Source organism: Oncorhynchus keta, chromosome 1, assembly GCF_023373465.1.
Source record: "Oncorhynchus keta strain PuntledgeMale-10-30-2019 chromosome 1, Oket_V2, whole genome shotgun sequence".
NCBI lineage: Eukaryota > Metazoa > Chordata > Actinopteri > Salmoniformes > Salmonidae > Oncorhynchus > Oncorhynchus keta.
The window spans coordinates 76238523-76255840 of record NC_068421.1 but is presented as its reverse complement, the minus strand read 5'-3'; the positions used below and the strand labels follow the sequence as shown (position 1 = coordinate 76255840).

The 17318-nt window shown below is 44.7% G+C and overlaps 1 protein-coding gene across 1 annotated transcript in view; it reads right to left on the bottom strand.

Moving 5' to 3' along the window:
- Positions 1-15034: 15034 nt before the first annotated feature.
- LOC118393206 (CMP-N-acetylneuraminate-beta-1,4-galactoside alpha-2,3-sialyltransferase-like) overlaps positions 15035-17318 on the bottom strand; it is an 87893-nt gene continuing 85609 nt past the window's right edge. Inside the window, exon 11 of the mRNA XM_035785657.2 lies at positions 15035-16666. Within this exon, the coding sequence (XP_035641550.1) occupies positions 16562-16666 (105 nt within the window). The 3' untranslated portion in view covers positions 15035-16561. The remainder of the gene's footprint in view (positions 16667-17318) is intronic.

Here is a 17318-nt window from a genome sequence, read left to right as displayed (position 1 = left end):
GCATGTTAAATGAGTACTAGAAGGCAACCTATAGGAGAGAGCTGTACACCCATTTCATAAGCGTAAAATGCTACCACATTGCTGGTATTAACTTTACACACTGCACTGCAGTACTTGTATAATGTGTTATCTCATGAAAACAATGAAACCGACAAAATGACCCATGACAATCATAATTTGACATCTCGTAACATGAAGAATTGTTGTAGAATTGTCTTCTCGTTTTGCCTGTTGAATGACCCTTGTGATCGTTTATCATATCAGTAGCCTACTTGCTTGACATAATAAACTTAAACAAAGGTACTTTGTTTTAAAATAGGTTGAATTTCAAGTGCTTTTAAAATATTTTTTTTACAATCCATGCACAATTACTTGATGCCTAATCAATACCCACACTTTTCTATGTGACCACAATTGGCCCAATGCTTGTTTCTGAGATAAGGCCATTCAAACCACCAGTCACACACTTAACAATTGATAAAACAAACAAATCAGTAATGAGCCAGGCTACGTCCCAAATGGAAACCTATTCCCTATATGGTGCACTATGGGCCCTGGTCAAAAATAGTGCACTAAAAAGGGAATAAGGTGGCATTTGGGATGGAAACTTTCATGACCAAACTTCCCGCAAGCGACTGGGGTGCAATATGAATCTCAAGCTTTAGAGGTGTTATCAAGATTGGCCTGGAATCCAACCCACCCGACTGGCTACAAGGCCAGGGCCAGCCAGCTCTGAACTCTACATGTCTGTCGCAAATGGCACCCTATTTCCTATGTTTTGCACTACTTTTAACCAGAACCCATAGGTCTCTGATCAGAAGTAGTGCACTATATAGGGAATAGGAGGCTAAGGGGGCCATTTGGAACACAAACTAAACCTCTTTTCCAGATTGTGGATCTCTTCTCCACCTCAGGAGCACGAAGCCATAGCATCTTCAGTCCAGGCGGTGCCAAACAGCAGATTAAAGCCCCACAGAGGGTTGCCTTCTTTGGGCAGTGATGGATGCTGACTGGCTCACTGGGTGCCGCTGGTGCTTGACCCAGCCACACTCCGCTTGCCGAGCTTTGGTCAGCCTGGGAGGCTGCCTGACGGGGTGAGACCAGCCAATGTGCCATCCTGCCTGGAGCTAGGGCATGGAGACAGGACAGGAGGCTGACTGGTGCTTGACTGGGGCACTGGGGCAGGAGACAGAAGGGCTCACAGGGGCACTGAGGAGTGACTCCAGGCCATGCTGCTGACTCTGAGGCCAGGTCTTTATTCAGGATTGCCCAGAGAACAGCATCAGCATGACCAAAACAACCTCTTAAGCCAAAAATGTATAAAGCATGAATTGTATTCAGTATCCTCACTGTGTGGTGGGTTATGGGTCACATGTGACTGTGGAGGGGTTGGACAGGGGCAGCAGGCAGTCCTGGACTGTGAGTCTTAGACTAGTGTTGTGGTCTATAGAGCCATGAGGAGCTAGTTGACCCCTGCAGCAGTCCTGGACTTTGACCAGTGAGTAGTGTTGTGGTCTATAGAGCCATGAGGAGCTAGTTGACCCCTGCAGCAGTCCTGGACTTTGACCAGTGAGTAGTGTTGTGGTCTATAGAGCCATGAGGAGCTAGTTGAACCCTGCAGCAGTCCTGGATTGTGACCAGTAGTAGTGTTGTGGTCTGAAGACCTGGCAGCAGCTCTGGGCCTTTTCTCATTTGGGCAAAAGTCCATTCTCCATCCTCTCTCCTTCGTCTTCTCTTCTCCATGACCCCGAAACCGATAAGTGTTCAAGGAGATGCCATTTCATTAGTAGGCGAACGGAAGAGCGTCCTCCCCTGCTTTATAGCCTTTCATTGAGGATATTCATGTGTATCCTATCTGAGTCCTTTGTGGAAAAGGTTTGAAATCTGCCACACGCTATTGGAATCAGCTTTTGTTTTGTCGGAGGAGAAAAGCATGCACACGTTTCAAAACAATAAAATGTTTTGTGAAACTAACTTCAATTATTGTGATCACTTTACACATTTAATTTGGGATCCACCCTGTAAATTTAATTTGCCTGATGTGGAGAAGGAGTCTCATTTCATACAAACGCATTTTCATCCACGTTCCCTTTCCGAGCCACCTATCCTCTAATTCCTTTGGACCTTTTTCAAAAGGAAGCGAGAGAGGACAGAGGACAACGGAGTTTAGCAAATCCAATTGAGAAAAGGCCCTGGACACACTGTGACTGGTGTGGTCCAAAGTAGAGGTCGACCGATTATGATTTTTCAACACCGATACCGATTATTGGAGGGCCATAAAAGCCAATACCGATTAATCGGCCAATTCTTTTATTTGTAATAATGACAATTACAACAATACTGAATGAACACTTATTTTAACTTCATATAATACATCAATAAAATCAATTTAGCCTCAAGTAAATAATGAAACATGTTCAATTTGGTTTAAATAATGGAAAAATAAAGTGTTGGAGAAGAAAGTAAAAGTGCAATATGTTCCATGTAAAATATGTGCCATGTAAGTAAGAAAGCTAACGTTTCAGTTCCTTGCTCAGAACATATGAAAGCTGTTGGTTCCTTTTAACATGAGTCTTTAATATTCCCAGGTAAGAAGTTTTAGGTTGTTGTTATTATAGGACTATTTCCCTCTATACCATTTGTATTTCATTAACCTTTGACTATTTGATGTTCTTATAGGCACTTTAGTATTGCCAGTGTAACAGTATAGCTTCCGTCCCTCCTCGCTCCTCCCTGGGCTCGAAACAGCAACAAAATGACAATTAGCGCCATTTAACTTCGGTTACACAAGCCTCATCTCGGGAGTTGATAGGCTTGAAGTCATAAACAGCGCAATGCTTCACATACAACGAAGAGTTGCTGGCAAAACGCACGAAAGTGCTGTTTCAATGAATGTTTACGTGCCTGCTTCTGCCTACCACCGCTCAGTCAGATTATATGCAACGCAGGACACGCTAGATAATATCTAGTAATATCATCAACCATGTGTAGTTAACTAGTGATTATGATTGATTGTTTTTTATAAGATAAATGTAATGCTAGCTAGCAACTTACCTTAGCTTACTGCATTTGCGTGCCATCTCCTTGTGGAATGCAATGAGAGAGAGGGAGGTCGTTATTGCGTTGGACTAGTTAACTGTAAGGTTGCAAGATTGGAATCCCCCGAGCTGACAAGGTGAAAATCTGTCGTTCTGCCCCTGAAAAAGGCAGTTAACCTAAGGTTCCTAAGCCGTCATTGAAAATAAGAATGTGTTCTTAACTGACTTGCCTACTAGTTAAATAAAGATTAAATAAAGGTGTAAAAAAAATGTAAAAAATGTTTTTAAATCGCCGGCCAAAAATACCGATTTCTGATTGTTATGAAAACATGAAATCGTCCCTAATTAATCGGCCATTCCGATTAATCGGTCGACCTCTTGTCCAAAGGCATAAGAACCTAGATCAAATCAAATCAAATCACATTTTATTAGTCACATGCGCCGAATACAACAGGTGGAGTAGACCTTACAGTGAAATGCTTACTTACTAACCAACAATGCAGTTAAAAAAATAAAAAAATAAAATACGGATAAGAATAAGAAATAAAAGTAACAAGCAATTAAAGAGCAGCAGTAAAATAACAACAGTGAGACTATATACAGGGTCTACCGGTACAGAGTCAATGTGCGGGGGCGCCGGTTAGTTGAGGTAATATGTACATGTGGGTAGAGTTATTAAAGTGACTATGCATAGATGATGACAACAGAGAGTAGCAGCAGTGTAATGGGGGTTCTTGTGTAGTGTTTTAGAGGTATGAGGACCTAGTTGACCTCTGGACTGTTCTTGGGTAGTGATTTAGAGGTATGAGGACATAGTTAACCTCTGGACTGTACGTGTATAGTGGTTTAGAGGTGTGAGGACCTAGTTGACCTCTAGACTGTTCTTGGGTAGTGGTTTAAAGGTGTGAGGACCGAGTTGACCTCTGCTCATAGGGACAAAATTAATGATGGCCTCCAGCAATGATGACACTCCTAAAAGTCCTAAAGCCAGCCAGGCACCCATGAGGCCATACTGCCTTGCACTGACCCATAGCAGGGAGCCTGGTCCTGCCCAGCCCACACAGGCCCTTCCTGCTCTGGCCTGGCCCATGCACTAAGCAAACATGGGCCCACCTGCTCCGTCTCTGGAGTTTCAGACATTCAGCTAGCCCACCTCCCATCCACCTCCATCAGAAGTTCAGATCTCCCTCCCAACATTTCCCAAGCCTCTCTCTGCTCCTATAGCCTCCTACTGTAAGAGCAACCTGCTGATTAAATTCACATGTTCTAACACGGACCAATGACCATTAATTAATGTTCTCAGTGCTTTCCAGGCCATAAAACACAAGTGGACTTCCCTATGGATACAATTAACCTTCCCTCCCTCTCTACAGAAATGATGGCTGAACCCTTCAAAAGAAATTGATGACCGAAATAATTTTATTCCAAATAGCCATTTAAACTCAATTTGGCCTCTGTCAGAGTGATGTATTTTCAGGCGTATGGAATTCAGCTGGAACAACACAGAGCTCATATACTGTCCCAAATGGAACCATATTCCCTACATAGTGCCCTATTTTTGACCAAGCCCTAGTCAAAAGTAGTGCACTATACCGGACATAGGGTGCCATTTGGGATATAATCACTGACTCTGGATGGATAGCAGGAGGGGAATAGGATCCCGACCGGGTGTGTGTGCACAAACCGAGACCTGGGTTTGTATTTAAATGGGAAGATAGTTATTTGATGTCGTTTTCTTTTAAAGCTAGTTTTCTTTTAATATTTTTTGTTGTTTGTTTTTAGACCTTTCCCCGATCCTGATCCAGCATGCTTTTTCATTCCTTTTAAGACCAAGGGAACTATTACAAAACAGGAGAGACATATTGATCTCTGTAACGATCGTTGTCGGAATGAGACCAAGGTGCAGCGTGGTACGTGTTCATGAATCTCGAAGCAGGGACTGTTTGTTTCGAGCATGTTGAGCACAGTGCCACACTGCTAACCCACACATGTATCTTTAGTCATGGCCAATTAAAACTGAGGAGAAGAGAATGATTTTGAATCCTGATAGAGAGGTCACAGTAGCAGTATTAATAGGTTGATGACACATCTAATCTAACAAAGCTTGATATTTACTGATCATTCCTCCACTCCAAAATTACCACACTCTTTGCATCTAAAACAAAACATGACACTGGAATTAACCTGTGGCTAAGGTCCTTAGTGTCAAGCCCCCTGCAGTGCCAAGCATGTGTGTCCATCCACATATACCAGCATGGTTTCTCTCTATGAGGAAACTTGTAATTTTGGCATCTGAGTAAGGCTCACAATGGCACTGGAGGACTACATTTAGAGCTTTATCTAATGTGGCCTCTTGGCCTGTTCCTGTGGTGAGGTGGGGTTAGAGGTTAGGGGTCAGAGTGTCTGGGTGGCCAGGCATGGCCCCCTGGATCTCCTGCTGCTAAAGCTTCCAGGTTCTTCAGCTCTCCTGCTGATTCACAGCATCCTGGTCTTGTGAAGGGGTTGGTGATCAGAGGATTTCTCCCAGGCATGGGTGGTTGCGAGCCTGTTCATTATTCATATATACCGTTTCGCATTGCTTGTATTATAACAGCATGCCCTTGTAAAATACTGTGGGTTAAGTACAGAACCCAGCAAGCACAAACAAACACACTGTATGCCTATTACTCACATTGCTGGAGTGAGGGAGAGAGAAAGAGGAGCGTGAGAGAAGTCTTTGTGAATAGGCATGATGGACAGGAACTCTCTCTCTCCTAGATGTAGCGTAGTGATTCCACTCCACTGAGCTAGGCACACAGTGAGCCACTCCGTCTATTTCTGGAGAGCATACTAAATGTGAAGATATCTCTAAAGCACCTGGCAACCTGAGAAAACAAGCAGTAGATCAGCATGGCAAAAGAGGATCGCTGAACAAACCTGGTCCACATTACACATACACCACTAATGAGTTTCTATCAGATCTTCATTCAGTGATTACATGCATCATTTGTTCTAGAACACATTATGTTCTAGAATCTATTCTGTCAGTTCCTGAAGTATAATACAAATTATAATCAGAAAACAGAATGTTATTTCTCATGGCGGCTATATAACAGCAATGGGAGTACAGACGTGTAGTGACCAGACCACCTGTTTCTCTGTCTGTCTTCTGTCCCTATTACAGATGTGAGCTGGGTATGTGTGTGTCTACGCTCATGGGTCTCTTAAAATCCCCTTGTGGTTTGCTGTGGGCCTGCTGGGTCTGCTAACGTAAACACTCTTCTCTGGAACACAACTGAGTGAGTGCTGGCTTTGGGATGCTGATGTTTCACAGAGTAAAATGTGTAATAACATTAATTCAATAAACATTGTACCTGGGGAGTGAGAAGGAGCACGCCTCCTCTTAGGCTGTAGAAGGGACAAGGAGACCCAAGATGACATGAAAAACCACAGCTGTGAAATGACATAAAGAAGGGGACTAGAAAATAAACCTCTCCAGCATCCCAGCCTCAGTCCCAGACATTTCCCATGCATGCATCGGGGACAGAGAGAGAGAGATCGGTATGGAGAGAAAGAGAGAGGAGGGAGATAGAGGGAGGCAGAGAAAAGGAAAAAGGAGCAACATGTTTTCCATCGCAAGTGTTCCCACGTCTCCCATTTTTGAGTAAACTTTTTTTTTGCAGCAGCCATGGGTATATCCAGTGCAGATGCAGTGTCAGTTAAAATAAAAGGGTGTGGAACCTGAGACTGCACAGACACACTCCACTGGAAAACAGTGCAGGGGCAGACCAAAACCCTGCCTCACTCAGGGTCTAATTAAAACAAAATGATGGGAACCACCAACAAGAACCAGGGCTCGTATTTCAGGTCAGACAGAAGAAGGAATCAATAGATCAAAAGGCTTGGGAGCAGCAACAGAACCCCGTCTGGCCTGCTGGTGGTATGTGAGAGCTGTCCCCCGGTGTCCCCTCCCAGCTCAGACCAGAGGCCACCTACATAGAGTAGAGAAGAGCAGACCACCTGTCTGTGTGCACTCTACCAAGCCCCAGCACCCCACCCCTGATCACATGTGCACACACATGCACGCACGCACGCACGCACGCACGCACGCACGCACACAGTGACAGACCATGTCCAGGTCAAGGATCCAGCTCTTTAAATAGTGTACACCTGCCTGTTGTGTCCATAGCAGAGCTGTCTGTGATCTCACACACTTTCTAAATCTGGGTACTATTTACAGCAGATGCTACAAGCATATTAAACCATTGGAAGATCTGGTTGCCAGCATTCTTAGAGAGTTGCATGCTGTTGTTGGGTTGTTGTCTAGTACTGTAGCTGCTGGTTTGGATTCTAGTTGAGTTTTTTGGTTGTCTATATTGAGTCCATATATTTTCAAGATAAATCTACAGTATATTGGTGTGTAGATCATCAAATCTAAATGTATCTATCTATTCCAATCTAAGATCACTAGTCTTCTTTTATGACCATTACAGTAAACCACTAATGAGAAATCGTATATTTTATTACTGTAGTTACCATGGTGTTTCTGAATAGAAAACAACACAGCAGACCTTGTGTGTGATTTATCTGATCATCTACTGTCTAGGACAGGGCTCTCCAACCATGTTCCTGGAGAGCCCACCCTCCTGTAGGTTTTAATGCCAACCCTGTTCCTGGAGAGCCACCCTCCTTTAGGTTATGCATGAGGGTGCCTCTCCAGGAACAGGGTTGGCATTAAAACCTACAGGAGGGTGGCTCTCCAGGAACAAGGTTGGAGTTAAAACCTACAGGAGGGTGGCTCTCCAGGAACAAGGTTGGAGTTAAAACCTACAGGAGGGTGGGCTCTCCAGGAACAGGATTGGTGTTAAAACCTACAGGAGGGTGGGCTCTCCAAGTTAAAAACAGGGTGGGCTCTCCAAGAACAGGGTTGGAATGAAAACCTACAGGAGGGCAGCTCTCCAAGAACAGGGTTGGAGTGAAAACCTACAGGAGGGTAGCTCTCCAGGAACAGAGTTGGCATTAAAACCTAAAGGAGGGTTGCTCTCCAGGAACAGGGTTGGAATGAAAACCTATAGGAGGGCAGCTCTCCAAGAACAGGGTTGGAGTGAAAACCTACAGGAGGGTTGCTCTCCAGGAACAGGGTTGGCATTAAAACCTACAGGAGGGTGGCTCTCCAGGAACAAGGTTGGAGTTAAAACCTACAGGAGGGTGGGCTCTCCAGGAACAGGATTGGTGTTAAAACCTACAGGAGGGTGGGCTCTCCAAGAACAGGGTTGGAATGAAAACCTACAGGAGGGCAGCTCTCCAAGAACAGGGTTGGAGTGAAAACCTACAGGAGGGTAGCTCTCCAGGAACAGAGTTGGCATTAAAACCTAAAGGAGGGTTGCTCTCCAGGAACAGGGTTGGAATGAAAACCTATAGGAGGGCAGCTCTCCAAGAACAGGGTTGGAGTGAAAACCTACAGGAGGGTTGCTCTCCAGGAACAGGGTTGGCATTAAAACCTACAGGAGGGTGGCTCTCCAGGAACAGGGTTGGCATTAAAACCTACAGGAGGGTGGGCTCTCCAGAAACAGGGTTGGAGTTAAACCTACAGGAGCGTGGGCTCTCCAGAAACAGGGTTGGAGTTAAAACCTACAGGAGGGTGGGCTCTCCAGGAACAGGATTGGTGTTAAAACCTACAGGAGGGTGGGCTCTCCAAGAACAGGGTTGGAATGAAAACCTACAGGAGGGCAGCTCTCCAAGAACAGGGTTGGAGTGAAAACCTACAGGAGGGTAGCTCTCCAGGAACAGAGTTGGCATTAAAACCTAAAGGAGGGTGGCTCTCCAGGAACAGGGTTGGAATTAAAACCTACAGGAGGGCAGCTCTCCAAGAACAGGGTTGGAGTGAAAACCTACAGGAGGGTTGCTCTCCAGGAACAGGGTTGGCATTAAAACCTACAGGAGGGTGGCTCTCCAGGAACAGGGTTGGAGTGAAAACCTACAGGAGGGTGGGCTCTCCAGGAACAGGATTGGTGTTAAAACCTACAGGAGGGTGGGCTCTCCAAGAACAGGGTTGGAATGAAAACCTACAGGAGGGCAGCTCTCCGGGAACAGGGTTGAGTATGGGCTCTCCAAAACCTACAGGAGGGTAGCTCTCCAGGAACAGAGTTGGCATTAAAACCTACAGGAGGGTTGCTCTCCAGGAACAGGGTTGGAGTGAAAACCTACAGGAGGGCAGCTCTCCAGGAACAGGGTTGGAGTGAAAACCTACAGGAGGGTTGCTCTCCAGGAACAGGGTTGGCATTAAAACCTACAGGAGGGTGGGCTCTCCAGGAACAGGGTTGGCAGTTAAAACCTACAGGAGGGTGGGCTCTCCAGAAACAGGGGCTCTGGAGTAAAACCTACAGGAGGGTGGGCTCTCCAGAAACAGGGTTGGAGTTAAAACCTACAGGAGGGGTGGGCTCTCCAGGAACAGGGTTGGTGTTAAAACCTACAGGAGGGTGGGCTCTCCAAGAACAGGGTTGGAATGAAAACCTACAGGAGGGCAGCTCTCCAAGAACAGGGTTGGAGTGAAAACCTACAGGAGGGTAGCTCTCCAGGAACAGAGTTGGCATTAAAACCTACAGGAGGGTGGCTCTCCAGGAACAGGGTTGGCATTAAAACCTACAGGAGGGTGGCTCTCCAGAAACAGGGTTGGAGTTAAAACCTACAGGAGCGTGGCTCTCCTGGAACAGGGTTGGAGTTAAAACCTTCTGGAGGTTCACTCTCCAGGAACAGGGTTAGAGTGAAAATCTACTGGACGGTAGCTCTCCGGGAACAGGATTGGTGTTAAAACCTACAGGAGGGTAGCACTCTAAGAACAGGGTTGGAGTGAAAACCTACAGGAGGGTGGGCACTCCGGGAACAGGATTGTCATTAAAACCTACAGGAGGGTAGCTCTCCAGGAACAGAGTTGGAGTGAAAACCTACAGGACGGTAGCTCTCCAGGAACAGGTTTGGAGTGAAAACCTACAGGACGGTAGCTCTCCAGGAACAGAGTTGGAGTGAAAACCTACAGGACGGTAGCTCTCCGGGAACAGGGTTGGAGTGAAAACCTACAGGAGTATGGGCTCTCCAGGAACAGGGCTAGAGTAAAAACCTACAGGAGGGTGGGCTCTCCGGGAACAGGGTTGGAGTAAAAACCTACTTGAGGGTGGGCTCTCCAGGAACAGGGTTGGAGTAAAAACCTACAGGAGGGTGGGCTCTCCGGGAACAGGGTTGGAGTAAAAACCTACAGGAGGGTGGGCTCTCCAGGAACAGGGTTGGAGTAAAAACCTACAGGAGGGTGGGCTCTCCAGGAACAGGGTTGGAGTAAAAACCTACAGGAGGGTGGGCTCTCCAGGAACAGGGTTGGTAAAAACTTACAGGAGGGTGGGCTCTCCAGGACCAGGGTTGGAGTAAAAACCTACAGGAGGGTGGGCTCTCCAGGAACAGTTTTGGAGTAAAAACCTACAGGAAGGTGGGCTCTCCAGGAACAGGGTTGGAGTAAAAACCTACAGGAGGGTGGGCTCTCCAGGAACAGGGTTGGTAAAAACCTACAGGAGGGTGGGCTCTCCAGGACCTGGGTTGGAGTAAAAACCTACAGGAGGGTGGGATCTCCAGGAACAGGGTTGGAGTAAAAACCTACAGGAGGGTGGGCTCTCCAGGAACAGGGTTGGAGTAAAAACCTACAGGAGGGTGGGCTCTCCAGGAACAGGGTTGGAGTAAAAACCTACAGGAGGGTGGGCTCTCCAGGAACAGGGTTGGAGTAAAAACCTACAGGAGGGTGGGCTCTCCAGGCACAGAGTTGGAGTAAAAACCTACAGGAGGGTGGGCTCTCCAGGCACAGAGTTGGAGAGTACTGATCTAGGACATCATTCTACTTCAAAGTAAAAGAGAAGAAAACACAAATGTGGTCCACTAAACACAGCTTGTAACATGTTCTGAAGTAGAGTGCAATGTTTTTAAGATCTCATAACATTTATTAGCAGAATAATTGCGATATGTTGGCGCTAGGATCCTTCAGCCAAAGTGTACATTACATGGTGCACACTGTTAACAAGCCAATTTATACTGTAGCAGGCTCCAAATAATCTCATGAAAGCATACTCATAGCCTGCATCACAAATGACAACCTATTCCTTATAGACTGTATGTAGTACACTACTGTTGACCAGGGCCTATAGGGTATTGGTCAAAAATAGGGCACTATATAGGGAACAGGGTGCCATTTGGGACGCATCCATAGGGACTGCATCCAAGACGAGCCAAGACAAGAATACAAATCTCAGCCATAACTATACTGAACAAAAATAAAAACACAACATGTAAAGTGTTGAAATAAGCTGAAATAAAAGATGCCAGAAATGTTCCATATGCACAAAAAGCTTTCTCTACAATGTTGTGCACAAATGTGTTTACACCCCTGTTAGTTTGCATTTCTCCATTGCCAAGGTAATCCATACACCTGACAGGTGTGGCATATCAAGAAGCATATTAAACATAATGACCATTGCACAGGTGCACCTTGTGCTGTTAACAATAAAAGGCCACTCTAAAATGTGCCTGAGGCCCATTTTTGTAATGGTATCTCTGACCAACAGATGCATATCTGTATTCCCAGTCATATAAAATCCATAGATTAGGGCCTAATGAATTTATTTCAATTGTCTGATTTCCTCATACGAACTGTAACTCTGTAAAAATCTATCAAATTGTTGTATGCTGCGTTTACATTTTTGTTCAGTATACAATGCATTCGGAAAGTATTCAGACCCCTTGACATTTTCCACATTTTGTTATATTACAGCCTTATTCTAAAATAATGACAAAGTGAAAACAGGTTTTTGGACATTTTTGCAAATGTATTAAAATAAAAAACTGAAATACCTTATTTGCAGTATTCAGACCCTTTGCTATGAGACTCTAAATTGAGCTGAGGTGCATCCTGTTTCTCTTGATCAACCTTAAGATGTTTCTACAACCTGATTGGAGTACACATGTGGTAAATTCAATTGGTTGGACATGATTTGGAAAACACACATCTGTCTATATAAGCTCCCACAGTTGACAGTGCATGTCAGAACAAAAACCAAGCCATGATTTAGAAGGAATTGTCCTTAGAGCTCCAAGACAGGATTATGTCAAGGCACAGATCTGGGGAAGCGTACCAAAACATTTCTGCAGCATTGAAGGTCCCCACAAACACAGTGGCCTCCATCATTCTTAAATGGAGGATGTTTGGAACCACCAAGACTCTTCCTAGAGCTGGCTGCTGGGCCAAACTGAGCTATCGGGGTGAAGGGCCTTGGTGAGGGAGGTGACCAAGAACCCGATGGTCCCTCTGACTGAACTCCAGAGTTCCTCTGTGGAGATGGGAAAAGGACAACCATCTCTGTATCACTCTACCAATCAGGCCATTATGTTAGAGTGGCCAGACAGAAGCCACTCCTCAGTAAAAGGCACATGACAGCTCGCTTAGAGTTTGCCAAAAGGCACCTAAACGACTCAGACCATGAGAAACAAGATTCTCTGGTCTGATGAAACCCAGTTGAACTCTTTGCCCTAAATGTCAAGCGTCACGTCTAGAGAAAACCTGGCACCATCCCTTCGGTGAAGCATGGTGGTGGCAGCATCATGCTGTGGGGATGTTTTTCAGCGGCAGGGACCGGGAGACTAGTCAGAATCAAGGGAAAGAGGAACGGAGCAAAGAACAGAGAGATCCTTGATGAAAACCTGCTCTAGAGCACTTAGGACCTCAGACTGGGGCGAAGGTTCACCTTCCAACAGGAAAGTGACCCAGAGCACACAGCCAAGACAACGCAGGAGTGGCTTTGGGACAAGTCTCTGGATGTCCTTTGTGTTTTATTTCATTATGGATCCCCATTAGCTGCTGCCAAAGTAGCTAACATCTCTGAAGAGAGCTGAAAATAGATGTGCTCCTACTCTCCCCATCCAACCTGACAGAGCTTGACAGGATCTGCAGTGAAGATTGGGAGAAACTCCCCAAATAAAGGTGTGTCAAGCTTGTAGCGTCATACCCAAGAAGACTCGAGGCTGTAATCGCTGCCAATGGTGCTTCAACAAAGTACTGAGTAAAGGGTCTGAATACTTATGCAAATGTGATATTTCCAGAGTTTTTATATATACATTTGCACACTTCTAAAAACCAGTTTTTGCTTCGTCATTATGGGGTATTATGTGTAGATTGATGAGGGGGAACAATTTAATACATTTTAGAATAAGGCTGTAATGTAACAAAATGTAGAACAAGTCAAGGGGTCTGAATACTTTCCAGATGCACTGTATATGTAACACCTATCCCTGACCTTATCCATATACTGTAGCTCAGGCTTGGACTCAAAACCAACCTTTTTACTAGCAGCAATAACCCTAGCTTTGGTCCAGGGAGTTTCATGCCTTCTTTAAGATGCATGTAACGCTCTGGACCAGAGCTACAATAATCCTGACATTGACCCCAGTCACCCTGCACCTTTGACAGTCTTCTAAGCGTGGACTCAAACTATAACCATAGCCTTAGAGCCAAGTCTGTAATGAGATAAACAGCCACACACTACATTGATTTCTCTATCCATGTGAAATATTTGAAGTCTCTCTTTCATGACTCACAGCAGAAGAATGTCATATGAGGTGAAATCACTTTAATAAACTGAAGTTGTCTCTGTCTCAAACTGCACCCATAGGGCTCTGGTCAAAAGCAGTGCACTATATAAGGAAAAGGGTGCCATTTGGGATGCAACCCTAGTGTTGTGTAAGGGTGGCCCTCGATAACTATTTTAGCCATTAAGGCAGCACTCCTAAGTCCAACAGAAGTGAACAGACATTCCTTTTGGAATAGAAACTCCAGCTTTCAGCAGACTTCAGCCTCTCCCGGCTTCTCCTGTTTCTCTCTACAGAGGTGAGATAAATTGAGTCCCTGTTGGACTGGTGTTATGGTGCCACAGCTGTCTAACCTGTCTGAGCCACAGCTCTCTCTAACTAACCTGATCTAACTTGCAGACCAAATGGTTGGGTTGGACTCTCCCTCCTGGCTGAAGGCAATACAAGCTTGGTAACACCTCTGACTCATTACAAAAAAGCTATAGTTACAACGCAATAGTAACCATGGCTAAACAAATTTCCGCTTGCACACACACACACACACACACACACACACACACACACACACACACACACACACACACACACACACACACACACACACACACACACACACACACACACACACACACACACACACACACACACACACACACACACACGCACACCAGTGGTTAGTCTCAAAGAGTTGAGATGGTCAGTAATCTGTTCCCAGGATACTGTTCTGTTGTTGGCAGTCTCCAACGTGTGGAACATAGAACATTCCCTGTCCTTGGCCTTTTCCCCACAAATATCCTGCAAGAACCCACCCAAGAAAGCAGCAGACCTGGGTTCAGATGCTATTCGAAACCATCTCAACTATTTTATCATGCTTGATTGATCTTCCCTGACTTAATGGACCAATAGAATAGTAAAAAAATCTGCAAAACCTACCGAACTGGCACTCCAGGGAAGCTAGAGCAAACGCTGATAGACAAAGATTTCTAATAGTATTTGAACCCAGCTCACAACACAATGATGACTCAGCCCCACCAGTTACATTGACCATGTTTACCAGCACTCTCTCATAAACACTGACTGTTTGTTGATGCCACTTAGTAGGACAAGAAAAGCTGAGATGATCTTTCTGATAAGGTGTATCCACTACTGGAATACATGGATGGGTGGGTGGAAAACGTATAAACACAAACATATACTGTATCTAAACAACATGGCATTAGACAACAACACTGTTAGACATAGCTGTGTTGCAATATCAAATAGATGCTTTTTAAATGCAAAAAAAAGTTTAGGGAAGACAACAGTAGATATAATATTCAATTAAACATAAAAAACAGGAATATATAAACACATTTCATTACCTCTCTCCAGTTGTTTGCATTTCATAAAATGACAAGGGACAGAGTTATAATCTGCTTTATTTCATTTGTCAAATCATCTTGATGCACGACGCTCCATAGTGTAGTGACTGTGTGTCAGTGGAGGCTGCTGAGGGGAGGACGGCTCATAGTAATGACTGAATGGAGTCAATGGAATGGTATCAGGCATATGGTTTCCATGTGGTTGAAACAATTCCAGCCATTACTATGAACCGTCCTCCCCTCAGCAGCCTCCACTACTGTGGATGAGCGATGAGAAATTCAAGTGCTTTGGCTTGTGCATATGAGTAGAAAATAAGAGAATATGTGACTGAACAGAGAACGGCGGTTAAGACACCATATATTATTGCTTAACAAATTACAATCCATTTTGGCAAAAATTAACAAAGAAATAAAACAAGACATTTAAAATTGATAAACCTCAATTGTTTAAACAACAACTGACAGTAGTAAGTAGTAACACTGATTATGTTTGCAGGCCATGCAGACTTGAAATAAAGTATGCATCCCAAATGGCACCCTATTCCCTATATAGTGCACAATGTTTGACCAGAGCCCTATAGACAAATACAACAGCATTAAGACCAGAGTAACAGTCTGAGACGTGATCCAGGACAGATGAGTGTTTGGGAAGCACACTGATGAACTGAGGACGACACAAAGCTCAGTGCTTCTGTGAAAATAAAACATGTTTATCCAGTGAGGGGGGTCGGTCCCTCCTCACCCCCCATTTCTTTTCCTTTGTTCTTTGCAGAGGGGAACAAAGTAATCTCTCAAGGTAAATCATTTTTAAAAAGACAGAGAGAAACAAAGTAATCTCTCAAGGTAAATCATTTTTAAAAAGACAGAGAGAAACAAAGTAATCTCTCAAGGTAAATCATTTAAAAACATATCTTAAAGGGGGAAAGGAAGGTGTGGAGGGCTTCTAAACCATGAGCACCGGCCCTTCCGTCCACTTCCAGATACATTAGAAGCAGAATATGTATGTGCATTATTTGCTACCTGTCTGGAAACCTATTCGACTGAGCCCAGATAGAGGGCAATGCTGCCATTACAAGAGATGAAAATAAATATATAACAGTGATGAGTACGTGGTGACAGAATACATTCAGGTATACTGTAGAAGTATGAGTAGAGGCATGTCCTTTATCCTTCTCCAGAGGTATTCTTGGCACAACCCATTATGTCCAGTTTGTCAGTCCATCTTTTCATCAAACTGTAATGTCACACTGCAGCAAACCCTGAAACAGAATAGTGTGTAGCTCTCAGTGTTCCTAGAGAGTTCTAGCTCTCGGTTTTCTAGAGAATTCTAGAATGTTGTAGTTCTATCTCTCCAGTGTAGTGCAGGGATTATGCCATTTACCACAGTTCTCCTCTGTCAGAGCGAGAAACCCTTCAGAACCCTTCACCAGCCTTCTTTCCTGAATACAGTATGGCTCAGCCAGGGTTAGGGTTAGGTTGGGGGAACAGAGCAGGACTTCACAATGCTGCTTCCGTGTTTCTCCTCTATCTCTCTCTCTGTGACCTGGGATTGGCTGGATGTTGTCATCAGCATCCTGAGCCACAGATCCCATTGGTCAAGTCCTGTATAACCCCAGCCTTCACCAGCTTAATCAGGAACTCCTTCTCCTTAGAAATGTTGTGAGTCCACGACTGTGAATAGGAGACAAACAGGGAGGAGAGGTGTGGAGAGAGGGGGATGGAGGGAGGATAGAGGAGTACAAAGGAGAGAATGGTAGAGGAGAGGAGATGCAGAATAACAGGAGTGGGAGTGGACAGAGGAACAGAGGAAAACGGTAGGTACTTTACAGGAGATGCAGGTAAAAAGTCACATTCTTTGGGAAGGGAGGCAGGGAGGATGTCAAAGCTGTTGTGTCCACATTTCTTTACTTTCAACTTTTGATCACAGAGATCAGTGGAGGTAAATGCCAGAGGTAGAATAGTAACATAAAAGAAGACCTAAAGTAAACAGACTATTGAGGTTGACAGTGAAACTATTGTCTTTTTAAAGGAGCTTTCTTCACTTACGGAGCTGCCCCTTAAATACCAGGGATGAGAGGGAGAGACAATACCAGACGACGGGTGTAAACCACTTTTATTGTGGGCTGTTGGATACAAAAGATAAGAGACAGAAAGAGATAACTGCTTTCTTGTCATGGCTTTACAAGCGAAATGTGAAAACCATTCACCGCTCAAAATAGCAACGTCTGTGGTCAAAGATCTGAGGTTGGGGATGCCGGTATATGACGGAAATTTATGGTGGAGAAACTAGTGTCATTACAGACTTGTTCAAAACACCTGTAGT